We start from the raw sequence: 18,695 nt of genomic DNA on the forward strand, positions 1-18,695 counted from the left end.
AAAGCGCCCAGGAGTGCCAGCCGGACCGTGGAGGAGAGCAGCTTTTGATAAATAGGACGCGCTGTTTACGACTTAATGTTGGCATAAATATTTGATTCATTCACTCTGCACTCTCTGCATTAAAGATCGCAAGATCAATGACCCGGGATGGTGGCTCATGTCAGCCAATAATTCTGTCACTGAGCGCCGCGTCTCTTTATGCAGATTTACCTTCTCAAGGCTCGAGACTTAAACAACAGCCAGGCTTTTAATATGCCGAGACGCTCCCGGTTCAAGTCCAGGGACACGGCGGGGGCGATGTAACGCCTGGCAGACATTAATATTTAAAGTCGCGCCTCGGGCTTATTGTTATGCCCACACGTTCATTTGTGGGATAACCTTCAGCGAAAAGGAACTGTGAGAAAGAAGACATAAAAATTCAAAAGCGTGGCTCGTGTCACTCAAGGTAAAATTAGTAAATAAATATAAAAAGGCCTTCTTGGTTACCTTTGTGTAAAATGTAAATTTTTTGTTATTTTTGTAACATTTTTATTAATATGATATGATATGCCATCATTTAAAATGAGTTAGTTGGAGTTTATGGACATTCTGCTCATACACAAGTGACACCCCTCCATCGGCACAGTATGTTGTATATTCAGTGTATATACGGGATGTGTATCTGTACACTATATATATATATATATATATGAGAGGGACGTTCAAAAAGGTTCTCGGGAGGAGCAGTGATTGGTCGAGTCTGAGGGTGTCATGTGACCAGTTCTGTCTGGCAAGCCACTGGCCGCCCCTGCAGTGTTAGCATCAGAGTTGTCACCCTGTGGTGAAGATGGCTGCCAAACTTAGAAACTGCACCAAAGAGGAACAGCGTTCTGTCCTACGCTTTTTTGTGGGCAGAAGGTGTGCCGGGAGCACCAATTCATCTCCGCTTGTACGCTCAGTATGGGGATCAAGTCAGAGAGTCGTGTGAAATGTTCGAAAATGGCCGTACAAGTGTGACGGACGCTGAGAGCACTTGGGATGTCCAGCTATAGCCACGATGTGAAGTGAAAACAGCGGTGCGTCACTGGCTACGCGCTCAACCGAAAACATTTGAGCTGATGGCATTAAAAAGTTGGTACGACGTTGGGAAAATTTCATCGCAAAGGAAGGTGACTATGTAGAAAAGTGATGTCGTTAGTTTTTGAAATTCTTAATAAATAGACTTTTTGAACGTCCCTTGTATTTATGAATGGTATCACTTTAGATTAGGTGTCCCTAATACACTGTACTTACCATATAATTACTTATATAATTAGAGAGCAACTAGGTGTTATTACCTTGTACTTACTATGCAATACTGTGTAAGGCTATAATTAATTACCCAGTTGTAATCATTTTTAAAAGTACGTATGTACATAAACTGTAGAATAACAATTACAATAGAGTGCGTGACCACAGCATTACATTGTGTTACACAGTAAATACAAGGTAATAACGCAGAGTTACTCTGTAATTATACAGGTAATTACATGGTAAGTACAATGTAATTAGGGACACCTACTCTAAAGTGATACCATATTTATATATACTGTACATACGTAACAATCTGAGAAGTGTGACCTGTTTTCCTCTCCAAGGACGTTATGGAGAAGGTTTTTCTGGCACTTGATTAAGAGATGGCGTGAATGCACGAATGACAAAACCTCATAACTGAAAGGGGACATGTGGTGTCACCAGTAAGCACAAGGGGCTGTGCAGGCCCCCTAAAGGAACATGCAGTTTGGGTGCTGCCATTGAAATCTGTCCAGACAAAGAGACCCCAAGGGGCTGCTACGTGGACCTCTAGTCCAGTAACCCTGGAGCAAATGTAGGGGTAGCCCTTGTGACAGGTGGCCACGGCCATTACCCGACTGTGTCACCAGTTGGATCGAAGGATCGGGGGAGAAGGCATGTACAAGGCACTACCACCCTCGGGGTGCTAGAGGGCAGCCCTCCTGGGTGGCTGTGGCACCATGGGTTCCCACAAGGCATGCTGGGAGTTGGACTCATGCAGTTTGGAATTTGGACCCTGTTGGGTTCCGTGGGGGGGCCACCGGGGGGAGCTGCAGATCCCTACAGGGGGCTTTCACCACACCTGGAAGTGATTTCAAGTCTGATTAATGAGCCACCCGGAACACTCCACAGAGCTGCTTAAAAGGAGCCGCCTCACGCCATTCAGAGAGCGAGAGGTGGGAGGAAGAGGGATGAAGCTTGCCAGGAGAGGAGGAGTGGAGGCGGACGACAAGGAGAGAAGAAGAAGGAGTGTGTGTTTGGTGTTTATGTACTGTGCTGTTGTGGGGTGCGAGGGAGTCTGTGTCGGGGTTGGGGCAGCAGGAGCGCCCCTTGTTTCCACACCCCCTAATAACGGGATTAGTTCTGGGGCTATGCTGGATGTGTTAAGCCATCCCACCAGAAAGAAATAGTAGCAGTAGTGGCGGTCCTCATACTGTCATATGCACAGAGTCCAGTGAAATTCTGACCATCGTTCAATACATGGCCACTCTGCAGCACCACGAGAAAGAAGAAGGTGTTCAACTGCCGAACTTCACTGGAATTGTTAGAAATTACCTGATGTCCTCCTTACAGGACCAGCACAGAATGGAGACCTGGGCACATCTGTGGCAGAAAGTTGGGTAGGGAAGAGGAAGAGACAGAGAATGAAAGTAGGGTGATACAGAATTGAAAGTTGAGCAGAGGGAGAAGCCATCAAAACTGGCAGGCAGGTGACAAAGACCTGCATTGGCACAGCCCAGAGTGGCCTGACTTTCCTCTTTTATTGCTGATCCCTGCCCTTTATAATTCTTACTGCTTTGGCTGCCTTGTCCTTATTCTGTTCAGAGGGGATACTAAGAGCACAGGGCACCCTCTAGTGTTCCCTGGAGCCAATTACATTACCAGCCCTGTGCCATCCGTAATTCATTCTCTTTGTTGCAGGCCTTGAAGATAACCAGAGAGAGCAGAGGCTGATCATGAAGCTGGTGAAGTCCACGAGGAGGTGGGCTGCATCTGTCATAACGGCCAAGCTACCTGCAAAGTAGCCACCTGTGGAGAGAAAAGAGGGGACCATGTTTGAGGGTCTTGGCAAAGACTAGCAAGACTACTGATTACGCCGGACAACAAAGAGTCTGCAGGTAAAACGTGTAAGTTCTGGCCTGTTGATCACCAAAATCATCTTTAAATTTTAATATCACATATTGTTTTATTATAATCGGCTAATTGGTGATTTCCTCTCATAGTATTAGTACAGCAGAACTTTGGTACCCACGGGTGGCACGTGCCAAGACCGACTGCTGATGTCTTCTTTGTTGTTTTGACTGATGGGAAGCACTTCACAGCTTCTAGTCAAGCATATATCTCTGCAGCCCGCAGCCTCCACCCTGGTGCTCCAAGTGGGTTGAGCTGGCTCTAATGGGCACCAACAGAGTCCCACTGTAGACCACCAGAGCTCCGCCCTCTAACATTATAGTTAGGATGAGGGATGCTGGGAAGGCTATCTGACTCAAATAATTCCATGTACTGTCGTGTAAGTTAACTCATCCTACCTGGAGCTCCAAGAGGGTGGAGTTGGCTCCAATGGGCACCAACTTAGACCAACTGTAGACCACCAGAGCTCCGCCCTCTTACACTAAGGTTAGGATGAGGGTTGCTGGGAAGGCTATCTGACTCAAATAATTCCACGTACTGTTGTGTAAGTTAACTCCTCCTACCTGGAGCTCCAGGATGGAGGCTCCAGGCTGCAGAGACACCAGACTCCTCCTTTTAGGCTCGGAAGAACTGCCAGCATCCTTGGTGTTGTTTTTACAGGCAGGGGCACCAAAATTACAATCTGAGAAGTGTGACCTGTTATGTTCTCCTAGGATGTAATGGAGAAGGGTCTTCTGAATGGCATGAATTCACAAATGGGAAAACTTCCTGTGGTGTCACTAGTTAGCACAAGGGGTAGTGCAGGCCCCCTAAAAGAACTTCCAGTTTGGGTTCTGCCATCGAAATCTGGCCAAACAAAGACATCTCAAGGGGCTGCTACATAGACCTCTTATCCAGTAACCCCTTGAGCCAATGTAAGGTGTAGCCCCTAATAATGGGATTAGTTCTGGGGCTTTGCTGGGTGTGAACCCAGGATGCGTTACAGCCGTCCCACCAGAAAGTAGCAGTAGTAGTAGTGGTGGTCCTCATACTGTCACATGCACAGAGTCCGATGAAATTCTGACCAACGTGCAACACGAGAAACAAGAAGGCGTTCAACTGCAGAACTTTATTGCAATTGTTAGAAATTACTTGACATCCTCCCTTTAGTCCTACTTCTGTACTCCCACTACCTGGAACCTTCTGGAAAAAAAAATCCTGATCCTGTTTATATCTCATAAACAGTTATGAGAAGAAAATCAAAAACAGGTCGGCTAACTCTAACAACTAGGAGAAATGGTAGACCCCCTAGAGTTAGTAGGTTGGTCACAGGATGGCCAAGGCAGGCCGACTATTAAGGAAGATGAAGCGTTATTCTCACAACAACTGTGACAACGTGCCGACGAACACAGACAGCGAGAACACCAGAGGCGAACAGCTGCATTCGACGCATAGCTGTGATCGTTTTGTTTTTTTTAATTACCCGTTTAATATTTTTGAGGCACAATGTGACGTAAGTGAAAGCACGGAAACAGGGGTTCTGCTGGACATGCGTGCTGAGGAGTCAGCTTCAGGGCTCGTTTGTGGTAATTCCACGCCATTGCATAATGCCTCCTCTCTCGTTTCTCCCACAGACCTGACGACCCGCGATTGGAAGATGAATGACGTCACCGCCGGGTTCTGGTTTCCCTGAGCCTGCCTGTTCCACCTTACGTGCCTCACATCCAGCTCCACCGCCATCTTACCCTCAGCCTAGTCAGCGTTTCTGAAGACGTTTCTTACATCACACGTTAACATCACGTTCGTTATTTTGTGTTCAATTCAACAAGACTTTAGGTTTCCAGGAGTGACTGTTTAACAATATTTTAACACAAAAAAGGGGATAACTGGATAACCGACATGTAGATTGTGCGACACGAGTAACTGAGATTTCTTTCTTTTTTACTTTCTCGTACACACAGTATAGAGAAAGTGTAGGAATTGTGAAAAAAAACCTCAAGATTTTGATGAAATTTAACATTTTAGAACTTCCTGAGTCCGAAAATACCGTTTTTGAAATTCTGTCTGTGTGTAAACACGATCACTCGAAAACGCTTTGACGTCAGTCAGTGAGATTTTGTACACCTGCTTAATATCAAAAATGAGGAATCCTATCGAGTTTTGGGTCCCGGAAATCGTTCTTGACCTGAACACATTTTCAATTTTTTCAGTTAAAGTATGGCTTATAAATACAGCTATATGATTCAAATTTTGTGTGGATATTAGAAATGATGAAAAATACAGTCATATGAAGAAGTTTGGGAGCCCCTCTTAATTCTTTGGATTTTTGTTTCTCATTGGCTGAACTTCCTTTAAATATCTGACATGCCTTATGGACACAGTAGGATTTCAGCAGTGACATTCAGTTTATTGGATTAACTGAAAATATGCAACATGCATCATAACAAAATTAGACAGATGCAAAAATGTGGGCACCCCAACAGAGATATGACATCAATACTTAGTTGAGCCTCCTTTGTCCTCTAGATGCTGTCCTCCTATAGCCTCTGATGAGTGTCTGATTCTGGATGGAGGTCTTGTTCACTATTCTTCATACCAAATCTCTCCAGTTCAGTTCAATTTGATGGACAGCCTGCTTCAAATCATCCCATAGATTGTCAATGATATTCAAGTCAGGGGATTGTGACGACCATTCCAGGACATTCTACTTCTCCCTCTGCATGAATGCCTTTGTAGATTCAAACTGTGTTTTGGGTCATTGTCTTCTCGGAATATCCAACCCCTGCGTAACTTCAACTTTGTGACTGATGCTTGAACATTATCCTGAAGAATTTGTTGATATTGGGTTGAATTCATCTGACCCTCGACTTTAACAAGGGCCTCAGTCCCTGAACTAGCCACACAGCCCCACAGCATGATGGGACCTCCACCAAATTTGACAGTAGGTAGCAGGTGTTTTTCTTGGAATGCGGTGTTCTTCTTCCGCCGTGCACAGCGCTTTTTGTTCTGACCAAATAACTCCATTTTTGTTTCATCAGTCCAAAGCACTTTGTTCCCAAATGAATCTGGCTTGTCTAAATGAGCTTTGGCATACAACAAGCGACTCTGTTTGTGGTGTTAGTGCAGAAAGGGCTTCTTTCTCATCACCCTGCCATACAGATGTTTGAATTGTAGAACAATGTACAGATACACCATCTGCAGCAAGATGTTCTTGCAGGTCTTTGGAGGTGATCTGTGGGTTGTCTGTCACCATTCTCACAATCCTGCTCATATGCCGCTCCTGTATTTATCTTGGCCTGCCAGACCTGCTGGTGTAACAGCAACTGTGCCTGTGGCCTTCCATTTCCTGATTCCATTCCTTACAGTTACAGAAACTGACAGTTTAAACCTCTGAGATGGCTTTTTGTAGCCTTCCCCTAAACCAGGAGACTCAACAATCTTTGTTTTCAGATCTTTGGAGAGTTGCTTTGAGGATCCCATGCTGTCACTCTTCAGAGGAGAGTCAAAGTGAAGGAAGCCCAACTTGCACTTGACCACCTTAAATACCTTTATATCTCCTGATGGGACACACCGGTCTGTGAAGTTCAAGGCGTAACGAGCTCATCACACCAAGTAATCAGCATTGAGCAGTGACAGCCATTCAAATCAGCAAAATGACAAGGGGACCCACATTTGTGCACAGCCAGTTTTTCACATTTGATTTAATTTCATAAAACTAAATACTGTGTCACTAAAAATCTTTGTTCAGAAAACACCGCAGTACTCCTAGGAAATGAAAGACAGACCACTGATATCTTTATTGTTGAAAGGAGAGTCAATTATTATGCAGGCTGAGAGGGGTCCCAAACTTTGTCATATGACTGTAAGTAGATATGAAATTTAAGAAAAATCGCGCAACTGTAAGTGATACTTTAACCAAATACTGTTGCGAATTTTCAAGTAAACTATGGTTAAAATTACAGATAGATGAATCAAAGTTTTGTACAGATATTTATAACGATAAAAAGCAAACAGATATGAAAGTTGAGAAAACTGACTGAACCGGAAGTTGAGTTTAAACAACCATCCAATTTTTTTTGTATCATTGAAATTTAAATGTGTACACGATATTAAAAACTGCATTTGATATACCGCATATTCTTTCAATAACTATTATTCATTTTATTTTGTACATCATCAGTTTAGCAATAACATGCTGTGTAAATATAAAGATGCAATGGGAACGATAAGCTGCTACATCCCCGTCGTGTTCCTGGTAACACATTTCATTTTATTTCTGCCATCATTATCATAATTGCTAAATGCACTGTTATCTCTAGTAATTTATAACTACAGATATGATCTAATCTGAACACGTTTGCTAAGTTTTTAGGTGACTGTAACTCTCTTCACTTTGCATGTAATCTCGGTAACACACATGTTATCATGACAAAGTTCTTGACCTCCCTAAGTGCGAAAATATCATCTTAATATAAAGTTTGATTATAAATAGAGATCAATGATTGTGTATCAAGATTATCAATTAGTTATGATGAGAGACTAAGAGATGCGATCTTTAAGAAATATCGCCCAACTGCCAGGGGTTCTCATGAGCTTTTCCTCCATCTCAGTATACGAGAAAGTCGAGGGGAGCGCACTCCCGATTTGTTTTCTTTTTGTCCTCTGCATCCTGATTGGCCGATCTCATTCTGTCTTCGAGTATTTCTGGACCCTCGCTATTCCTTTTTTGACGATCTCTCGCTCGCAATAACCCCCAACAATTTTTAAAGGATTTTTGATGGGTAGGGGGATGAGTCATTTTTCCATTTTTTTTTGGTTTTCTCCTATGTTTTGAGGAACGGATTGGAAACGAACAACGAGGGGTTAACCGTATAGGTCTTGCGACCACACAGAGCCCCAAACCCAAGAGCCCGATGACTTCACGTGGTTCTAAAATTTAATATTGTTTTTTGTATCAGTATGCTGCTGCTGGAGTATGTGAATTTCCCATTGGGATTAATAAAGTATCTATCTATCTATCTAATCCTGCCAACTACGCTATCTATCTATGATATAGTGCCCATCTATCTATCTATCTATCTATCTATCTATCTATCTATCTATCTATCTATCTATCTATCTATCTATCTATCTATCTATCTATCTATCTTGCCAACTACACTATCTATCTATCTAATCCTGCCAACTACGCTATCTATCTATGATATAGTGCCTATCTATCTATCTATCTATCTATCTATCTATCTATCTATCTATCTATCTAAGCTTGCTTACTATACCAAATTCTATCTATCTATCTATCTATCTATCTATCTATCTATCTATCTATCTATCTATCTATCTATCTATCTATCTGTCTGTCTGTCTGTCTGTCTGTCTATCAATCTATCTATCTATCTATCTATCTTGCCAACTACACTATCTATCTAATCCTGCCAACTACGCTATCTATCTATGATATAGTGCCTATCTATCTATCTATCTATCTATCTATCTATCTATCTATCTATCTATCTAAGCTTGCTTACTATACCAAATTCTATCTATCTATCTATCTATCTATCTATCTATCTATCTATCTATCTATCTATCTATCTATCTGTCTGTCTGTCTGTCTGTCTGTCTGTCTGTCTGTCTGTCTGTCAATCTATCTATCTATCTATCTATCTATCTATCTTGCCAACTACACTATCTATCTAATCCTGCCAACTACGCTATCTATCTATGATATAGTGCCCATCTATCTATCTATCTATCTATCTATCTATCTATCTATCTATCTATCTATCTATCTATCTATCTATCTATCTATCTTGCCAACTACACTATCTATCTATCTAATCCTGCCAACTACGCTATCTATCTATGATATAGTGCCCATCTATCTATCTATCTATCTATCTATCTATCTATCTATCTATCTATCTATCTATCTATCTATCTATCTATCTATCTATCTATCTATCTATCTATCTATCTATCTTGCCAACTACACTATCTATCTATCTAATCCTGCCAACTACGCTATCTATCTATGATATAGTGCCTATCTATCTATCTATCTATCTATCTATCTATCTATCTATCTATCTATCTATCTATCTATCTATCTATCTATCTATCTATCTATCTATCTTGCCAACTACACTATCTATCTAATCCTGCCAACTACGCTATCTATCTATGATATAGTGCCTATCTATCTATCTATCTATCTATCTATCTATCTATCTATCTATCTATCTATCTATCTATCTATCTATCTATCTATCTATCTATCTATCTATCTATCTACACAAAGCCAAACATTTCTTCCTCCTGTCTGCCTCCATGGAGTGTTGCCTGCTGCCCCCCCGACTCTCACTTGTTTATGTGAGTCTGACCCCATGGGACACGATGTCTTCGAGGGAGTACTTCTGGGCCATACAGAAGGTAGGGAGGTCCCCCTCTATTGATACCCAGGGACCCCGACTGGGCCGCACTCCTAAGCACCCCTGTGTGTGTCCCAACTGGGTTGCCACATGAGGACCACTGCCACCTGCCATGGATCCTCAGCTTCTATTAGTCCGTCCGCTGCATCATACTAATTTATTTTTCTGTCCCGCCAGCCATTTTGTGGGGTTAACAAATGATCCTCCTTCCTAGCCTGTTCTCCTCCTGCAGTGTATTTGAGGCCCAGCTCCTTAATCATAACATGTTGGTGGCAAAGATTACAAAACACAAATATCAACAGAGGAGTGAGAGCAGAAGTGCCTTTCAGTAAAATATTCAGTGCCAACGAAGATGCGAAGAGCAGAGGAGGAGCGGCGAAGAGACCCACCAGCAATTTCGGCCACCATAAACACCAGGCAGATTGCCGAAGCCGCGAGGAGCCGGCATCTTGCTTGCTTTTGTTCCTTCTTGCGATTCTTCAAGGATTTGCTCTTATCGTGACAGTGCTTAAGTTCGTTGGAGTCAGAAAGCTCAGGGTCTTCACACACACGGTCGTCCTTCGAGAGGCTGCAGACAGCAAAAAAAGATAAGAAGAAGGAGGCCATGGATCAATTTGAGAAAGAGTGCAGATGACATTGACCTGAACAGCAGGACCTGTAGATAAAGACTAGATAAAGATTTACGAGGACAGACGGCGGCTAAAATGTCACAACTGAAAGCTGATAATTGGCGCCCCTCAATCCACTGTGACCACATGGGGGCACCAGAGAGCCCCAAACCACAGACACAGTAACTCGCCCGACGCTGAGTGAATTAAATTAATGATTTTTATTCCACCAAAGCACCTTTCACAATCACCTCTCAGGTGTGAGCCACAAGTAAACCAACAAGTCTTCCTCCTGCTCCACCTCCGCTGAGTTGTGCCCACTGCCCCCCTGACTCTGACTCCTAGAGCTCATTTTAAAGTGGACCCGGGGGCATGGCCAGTTGGAAGTACTTCTTGGTTATACGAAAATGAGCGAAGTCCCCCCCCCCCCATTATCAGTGCCCTTTATCACCCACCCCAGGGACCCTTACAGGGCTGCACTTCTGGACTCCAACTCCCATGCAGCCCAGCAGGTGTCCAAACTGGGACACTGCCACCTAGAATGGTGGAGGACGAACTGCTCCTCTGCTGGTTCCTGCAGTCTTTGGGCATCCTGATCAGGGGTCTCGGCTGGGTATTGCCCCCACTTACTCCGTCCTTCCATTATAGCATTCCAGCCAGGTAAGAAATCTCCTTCCATCCTAGGTGGGACGCCCATCTGCCCTCTGGGTCACCTACACTTTTTAACTGTCTTGTCACATTATGTGTGTGACTTCTAGTCACTGAATATGTCCGACTTGACAATTTGACAATTACTAATCTCATCATTGGACCGGGCCGAATTACACGCTAAAAAAAAATAAAAATCACTGGGCATGATGACTTCCAGCACAGCTGTCCTATTGTCCTTCATGTGCTGAACGAGAGTTGTTGTACAAAAATGAAAAGGATAGACTGTTGGAAAGCTTATCTGAAAGGACCTTTAAACAATAATTTGACAGATCAGGAAATGAAAGACTTGGCACCCTGCCTGGGATTGGTTCCTGCCTTGTGCCCTGTGTTGGCTGGGATTGGCTCCAGCAGACCCCCGTGACCCTGTGTTTGGATTCAGCAGGTTGGAAAATGGATGGATAGATGGAAATGAAAGAACGAGGCTAACCTGAGAATCATCAGTAAATGGCTAAAGGTTAAGTCAAACGATGGGCATGTGGGCATCAGAACTGGACCATGGAGCATTGGAGGAAGGTGGTCTGCTCTGATGAGTCCGCTTCTAGTTTCAATCATGCAGACGGCCGGGTGCGTGGGCGTCATACTCCTGAGGAAGACATGGCAGCAGGATGCACTATGGTGAGACAGCGGAGGCCGTGTGATGCTCTGAGTTCTACTGGGGAGCCTTGGGGTCCTGCTATTCGTGTGGATGTTACTTTGTCACGTGCCACCTAACCTAAAGACTGAGGCAGACCATGACAACGGTATTCCACACTCGCATCTTTGTGTTTGTGTGATGGTGGGGAGGGTCCTGTGTGCGATACGGCCCTGCACTTAGTGCACAGGTGTAGGATCATCCACGACCCTAATGGACCCTCATTACCACAGCTCTGCCACGTCCCCAGTTTAAAAGGAAAGTGCGAGTGTGAGAAGGGAAAGAAAGAGAAATGGAAAAGAACAAAAGAGCGAAAGTTAAAGGAGGGAGAGAAGGGCAGGAGCAATAGTGAGCCAGGGCTTAGTGGGAAGCAGGCAGACGGGAATTGTGCCCCAGGCATGGGCAGCGCTCAGGAGGGGGGCACGAGGATCTCTCCTGCTGGGCAGCCAGGTGATTGTTACGCTCAGGAGGAACCCCTCGCTGGGTGCAGCTGTGACTGGCAGCAGAGGGAGGATGGCACACTTTCGCCAGGTGGAGCCTATATTGGCAGCAGTGGGAGCGGGAGCAGGGTCCGGTGGCTCCCTGTGGGACGCCATGGTTTGAGCAGTGGGGACACATTCCAGTTTTGATGGATGTCTGCGCCTGTTGGTGGACGTCTCCCCGGGCAGCAGAGTCCGAGTAGGGTAAGCTAGAGAGACGTCAGTTTTAAAAGGGAAGAACCGGGGATGAGAATTTTAAAGACTCTTGTCTGAATTTGAACCTCATTTTAATGGATTTTTTTCTATATATTGATTTTAACCTCCACTGTACACTCGTTTTTATGGATTATTTATTTATTAACTATTTTTTTACTTTTTTTTTTTAATAGAACCACTCACTTTTCACCATCCCCTTGCTTGGTGTGTTTTGTCCTAACCAGCTCAGCTCATCCAGTTACGTTATCAACAGTGTCGGGATCAAGAGACTCCTATTATGGAAAAGAGAGGAAGGAGCCGATAGATAGATAGAAATCAAAGACACTATATAATAGATAGATAGATAGATAGATAATATAGTTGGCAGGATTAGATAGATAGATAGATAGATAGATAGATAGATAGATAGATAGATAGATAGATAGATAGATAGAAATCAAAGACACTATATAACAGAGATAGATAGATAGATAGATAGATAGATAGATAGATAGATAGATAGATAGATAGATAGATAGATAGATAGATAGATAGATAGCGTAGTTGGCAGGATTAGATAGATAGATAGATAGATAGAAATCAAAGACACTATATAACAGAGATAGATAGATAGATAGATAGATAGATAGATAGATAGATAGATAGATAGATAGATAGATAGATAGATAGATAGATAGTGTAGTTGGCAGGATTAGATAGATAGATAGATAGATAGATAGATAGATAGATAGATAGATAGATAGATAGATAGATAGATAGATAGATAGATAGCGTAGTTGGCAGGATTAGATAGATAGATAGATAGATAGATAGATAGATAGATAGATAGATAGATAGATAGATAGATAGATAGATAGATAGATAGCGTAGTTGGCAGGATTAGATAGATAGATAGATAGATAGATAGATAGATAGATAGATAGATAGATAGATAGATAGATAACATAGTTGGCAGGATTAGATAGATAGATAGATAGATAGATAGATAGCGTAGTTGGCAGGATTAGATAGATAGATAGATAAATAGATAGAAATCAAAGACACTATATAACAGAGATAGATAGATAGATAGATAGATAGATAGATAGATAGATAGATAGATAGATAGATAGATAGATAGATAGATAGATAGATAGATAGCGTAGTTGGCAGGATTAGATAGATAGATAGCGTAGTTGGCAGGATTAAATAGATAGATAGATTGATTTCTATCTATCTATCTAAGACACTATATAACAGAGATAGATAGATAGATAGATAGATAGATAGATAGATAGCGTAGTTGGCAGGATTAGATAGATAGATAGATAGATAGATAGATAGATAGATAGATAGATAGATAGATAGATAGATAGATAGATAGATAGCGTAGTTGGCAGGATTAGATAGATAGATAGATAGATAGATAGATAGATAGATAGATAGATAGATAGATAGATAGATAGATAGATAGATAGATAGCGTAGTTGGCAGGATTAGATAGATAGATAGATAGATAGATAGATAGATAGATAGATAGATAGATAGATAGATAGATAGATAGATAGATAGATAGATAGATAGATAGCGTAGTTGGCAGGATTAGATAGATAGATAGATAGATAGATAGATAGATAGATAGATAGATAGATAGATAGATAGATAGATAGATGTGGAAGGACTCTCACTTTTTGGATTGCTGACACGCTGCAGGGCTAACCACTAAAAGTTTCAACCTGACAATTAAATGAAGTTTTATGACTTAGAACCCCAGCACTTCTTCCATGTTGTTTCAATCCTTTTACAGTATATCTGTATATTTTGGGTGGCACGGTGGCGCAGTGGTGGTGCTGCTGCCACACGCTAAGGAGACCAGGGTTTGAATCCCTTGAATGGGGTTTGCATGTTCTCCCCGTGTCTGCGAGGGTCTCCTCCGGTGCTCCAGTTTCCTCCCACAGTCCAAAGACATGCATGTTAGGTGAATTAGTGATCCTAAATTGGCCCCTGTGTGTGTGTGTGTTCACTGTGTGATGGACTGGCGCCCTGTCCAGTGTTTGTTCCTGCCTTGTGCCCTATGCTATGGCATCCCCAGTGCCCCTGCTCAGCACTAACTGGTTGTATTTTATCAGACAAGCAGGCATTTCATGGGTTCTGATCAGGCAGGTGTAAGTCAGCCTGTAAATTGCTTTCCCTTCGGTGCCTTTAGAATGGAGGAGGATGTCCTGGTGGACCCCTGGCATCATTTCCACCCACCACTTGCTGTCATTCAAATATACGAAGAACTGGGAGTTGGGGGTTCACTTTGGAACCGCCTTAGGCAACATGATAAAGCATTATGATATAAAAATTAGGCACAAATCATAATGAGGTATGAGTTAAAGTACAGTATATTAAAATGTGATATGAGAAATGGGTTTTGAAGTGTTGTGATGTCCTGCAACAATGAAGCCCAAAAATGATGAGCAGACTTTTTAAAACTCACAGAGAATCCCAGACCAGCACTCCATTATGAACTGTTCCTACTGAAAAGACCTCACCCTAAACTCAAAAGGCAGGCTTTCCAGCCTGCACAGGCCTAAAATATCATTAAAGCTTTTAAAGATCCAATGATTTCAAAATGTCCATTTTTTAAAGCTGATCTCATCAGACAAATTCAATGACTGCTAACACAAGAACAAAGTGCAGGCCGTAACAATTAACTATGAAATAAATCGCATAACTTTTGAACTACAGTTATTTATAAAAAAATCTCTTCATGTACCCATCCATTTTCTCATTCTGCTTTGTCCATTAATAAATCAGGGGAGCACCCCAGCAGCAGCTAACACTGGAGACAAGTCCAGCACAAGATTGAGGCATACCAGAAACGAATGGAGACAAAAACTTAGAAAATGTGTGGTTAACAAGTCTAATGTGTAATGATGTGTATGATTAGCAGAAAATGAAGCAAAGAGTGTTAATCCTAAAAACAAAGACGCCATTTACTGAAATAAACTTTAGGGATCGGCGGCCACTTCTACACATGGCCAGAAGGATGGGGGGGGGGGGGGGGGTTGTACAGGAATGTCACATGACATGTGATTTGGTCATGTCTCTAAGTGGTCTCATGATCTAAGGGCAGCTGGTGGGGGCAGCGCGGTTTGAAACCTTTAACAGAATTACGATTTTCATACCCAGTAAAGTGTTTAATAAACAGGCGGAAAACATCTCAGTTGTGGATTTAGATTTGAGCTGTGATGACATAAAACACAGAAGGCGATGCTTCAAAGTGGCCGACATTAAATTAACCAATAACAGAAATGTAAAGCTCAACCAAGCTGTTAAAAATGCTGTAGGGAGACAGATAGATGGATGTGAAAGGCACCATATGATAGATAGATAGATAGATAGATAGATAGATAGATAGATAGATAGATAGATAGATAGATAGATAGATAGATAGATAGATAGATGTGAAAGGCACTATATAAAGTAATAGAACAGCACCATATCACAGATATACAGGTAGATAGACAGGCACTGTGTAAAAGAAGTGGATAGACAGACGTTACTGGAACTATATAATAGATAGACAAGAATAAAGGCACTATATATAATCAACAGAGAGGCAGTTACAATGGCACAATGTAAAGTAATAAATCAAGCAGAATGACACTATACAACAGAAAGATAGATAGACAGATGAAACAATATGAAAGGCGCTATATACAATTACTGTACAGTTGTTACAAGTTAACGTTAAATGCCGACATATATAGTATCATCCATCCATTCTCCGACTAGCTAATCTAAGCCAGGGTTCATTGTTCTTACACAGTCCATCTGCTCGACTCTTTTTATAGACCCCTATTCCAGTTTAGGACACCTACCGGCCCGAGCCTGTCCCCGTTGCGCAGCCCTGGCTAGCGACCACCCACACCCACTCACGGGTAGTCAGCTTAATTAAGTAAAGAGCCACGCACACGAAGCAGGGCTGAGCTCTACACCGGGCTCGCCCGTCACATTTAATGTGGAGGACTCACAGGCGGACAGAATGCTGGACGGCATCACAGCGCAGTCTTTGTACCTTCTAGTAGTTTGGAATGCTTGTCACTTACGTCCTCGCGCCTCCGAGTCACTCTTTGACTAGAAGCCCCCTTTAGCGAGGTCAGCTAAACAGTCCTGAAGACAGTAACCGCAGCTGTGATGTCCATCCAATAAATGCCCACCCCCCAAAAAAACCAGCTAAGCACTCGAGCGCAGCAGAGGCCGCCGCTCCCTACCTGCCCATGGTCACCGTGTATCTGGCCGCTCGCTTGTCTCCGACTAGGTGGGACCGCTCGCCATCCTTTTTGAACATCGCGGCCGTTGATTCCTGAAGCGCCTCTTCCAAATGCTGTCAACCTTCCAGAGTGTCAGATTTTCGACTTCGTTACTTTTTGCGGTAACCGACCTGATCCTTCATTTACTCGGCACAGAACAGGCACCGAATTCCCGTATCGTGCAATGGGCTCCGCCAGGTGTTTTATTCTCCTTATTAATTTACAACAACAGCACGATGCTCATCTCATCTTGGAGGTTACATCCTGACCGAATAACAACAAGAAGGAGAATTCAAACGGGACACCAACTTGACTTTGGCGGCCGAACTTTGTTTCCCCCCTCGGAAGCAGCGCATATTTGTAGCCTTGTGACTTGGGCCCGTGTGCAAAGCTGCAGGCGAGTCGCGGAACTCTGGACCGAAAAAGTGAGGGGGAGAGGGAGAGAGAGAGAGAGGAAGAGAGAGGGAGAGGGAGTGAGAGAGTGAGTGAGAAAGTGGTAAAGAAAGAGTCAGGGACAGAGAGAGAGTGAAAGAAAGAAAAGAAGTGAGAGTTTGAGAGAAAGAGAGAGACGGGAGAAAGAAAGAGAGGGAGCGAGAGAGAGGAGAGTGAGGCGGCTCATTTTAAGACCGGGAGTGTTCCAAGTGACTCATTAACCAGACCTGGAATCACCCCCAGGTGTGGTGAAAGCCCCCTGTAGGGCTCTGCTGCTCCCCCTGGCGTCCCCCACAAAACCCAACAGGGCTGTGCCACACTCCAACTCCCAGCATGCCCCGAGGGAATTCATGGTGCTACAGCCGCCCAGGAGGTCTGCCCTCTAGCGTCCTGGGGGAGGTACTGCCCTGCCAATGCTTCCTCCCACAGGTCCTTCCATCCAGTTGGCATCCTGGCCGGATAATGGCTGTGGCCGCCCGTCACACAGTTTACAGACAGCTTGAGAGGATCTGTCAGGAAGAATCCAGGGGCGCAAAGCTGGTAGAGACCCCACCATGAAGATCTGAAGCTGGAACAAAGCACTACATGAAGGGTATGAATACCGTCAGAAATAAGAGATTTTAGCTTTTGATTTGTAATAAATTTGTTAAATAAGTTATGACTTAGTCATTATGGGTGATTGAGTGTAGATCGATGGGCAAAAAATTGCAAATGTTTCCATTTCAAATTCAACTTACAACTTACAAAATAAAAGTGTGCAGAATGTGAGGGGATCTGAGTACTTTCTGAATCCAGTGTGTATAGTGCCTTGTGTTTGTCTATCTATCTATGATATAGTGCCTTTCAGTCTGTTGGTCTATCTCTCTGTGGGCAGTGCCACTGTCTCCGGAGCCCTTGGTCCAATTCCCATGCCCTGGTACTGCCTGTCTGGAGTTTGTGTGTTCTCCCCACATCCTTAATGCTGATCCCATTTTTTTTTGTCACCTTCATCGTTGGGTAATCAGTGACCCTAAACTGGCCCGGTGTAGATGTGTGCCGATGGACTGATATCCTATCCAAGGTTTGTTTCTGCTTTGCCAGGGTAGGCCATACTCTCCTACGGTCTTCAACTGCCTTAAGTGACTTGAGGATTTTATTGGAGTTTATTTGGCTGGGATTGTCTCCAGCAGACCCCCGTGACCCTGTAGTTAGGATATGGCAGGTTGGATAATGGATGGATGGATGGGATTAATAAAGTATCTATCTATCTATCTATCTATCTATCTATCTATCTATCTATCTATCTATCTATCTATCTATCTATCTATCTATCTATCTATCTATTTCCCACTTCTCATGAGTTTCGTTTTAACATTGATTGGCACATATGAACGCTTAGTCCACCAGCGCCATCTGCTGGTCAGAATATTAAGAATAAATTGAAAGAAAAAATAAAAAGACTTTGTAAAATGAAGGATGTTGGTGCAGAACCCGAGAGGACACTTGTGGCAAACCGAAATTCTGTCAGGCGGTCATTCTAGTTAAAACAACATGTTGACAATAATTTTCCGTATTATACCTTGAAGTTATGGAATTTCAAGCAGTATGTAAAATACCCGGTGGTAATTAGGAGGTCTCATCTTCCTGTGGTACTGTGGAGTATGCAGTAAATCAGTGATGGAGAATCCTGCTACGTCAGATATGCACATCTTATGTAGACAAACACAAATACGCACTCCGCAAATGAAGGCAATGCCACCTTGTATCGTGCAAGTACCTAGCAAAGT

General features: G+C 43.1%; 1 protein-coding gene across 1 annotated transcript in view; it reads right to left on the reverse strand.

The window, feature by feature from the left end:
* Positions 1-16,847, reverse strand: part of LOC114663813 (zinc transporter 8-like) — a 28,948-nt gene extending 12,101 nt beyond the window's left edge. The window contains exons 1-3 of the mRNA XM_051935985.1: positions 16,459-16,847; positions 9,962-10,140; positions 2,914-3,060 (exon numbers count right to left, since the gene is read on the reverse strand). Of these exons, the coding sequence (XP_051791945.1) occupies positions 2,914-3,060; positions 9,962-10,140; positions 16,459-16,535 (403 nt within the window). The 5' untranslated portion in view covers positions 16,536-16,847. The remainder of the gene's footprint in view (positions 1-2,913; positions 3,061-9,961; positions 10,141-16,458) is intronic.
* Between the last annotated feature and the right edge of the window lie 1,848 nt (positions 16,848-18,695).

This window comes from Erpetoichthys calabaricus, chromosome 13 (genome assembly GCF_900747795.2).
Source record: "Erpetoichthys calabaricus chromosome 13, fErpCal1.3, whole genome shotgun sequence".
Lineage (NCBI taxonomy): Eukaryota > Metazoa > Chordata > Cladistia > Polypteriformes > Polypteridae > Erpetoichthys > Erpetoichthys calabaricus.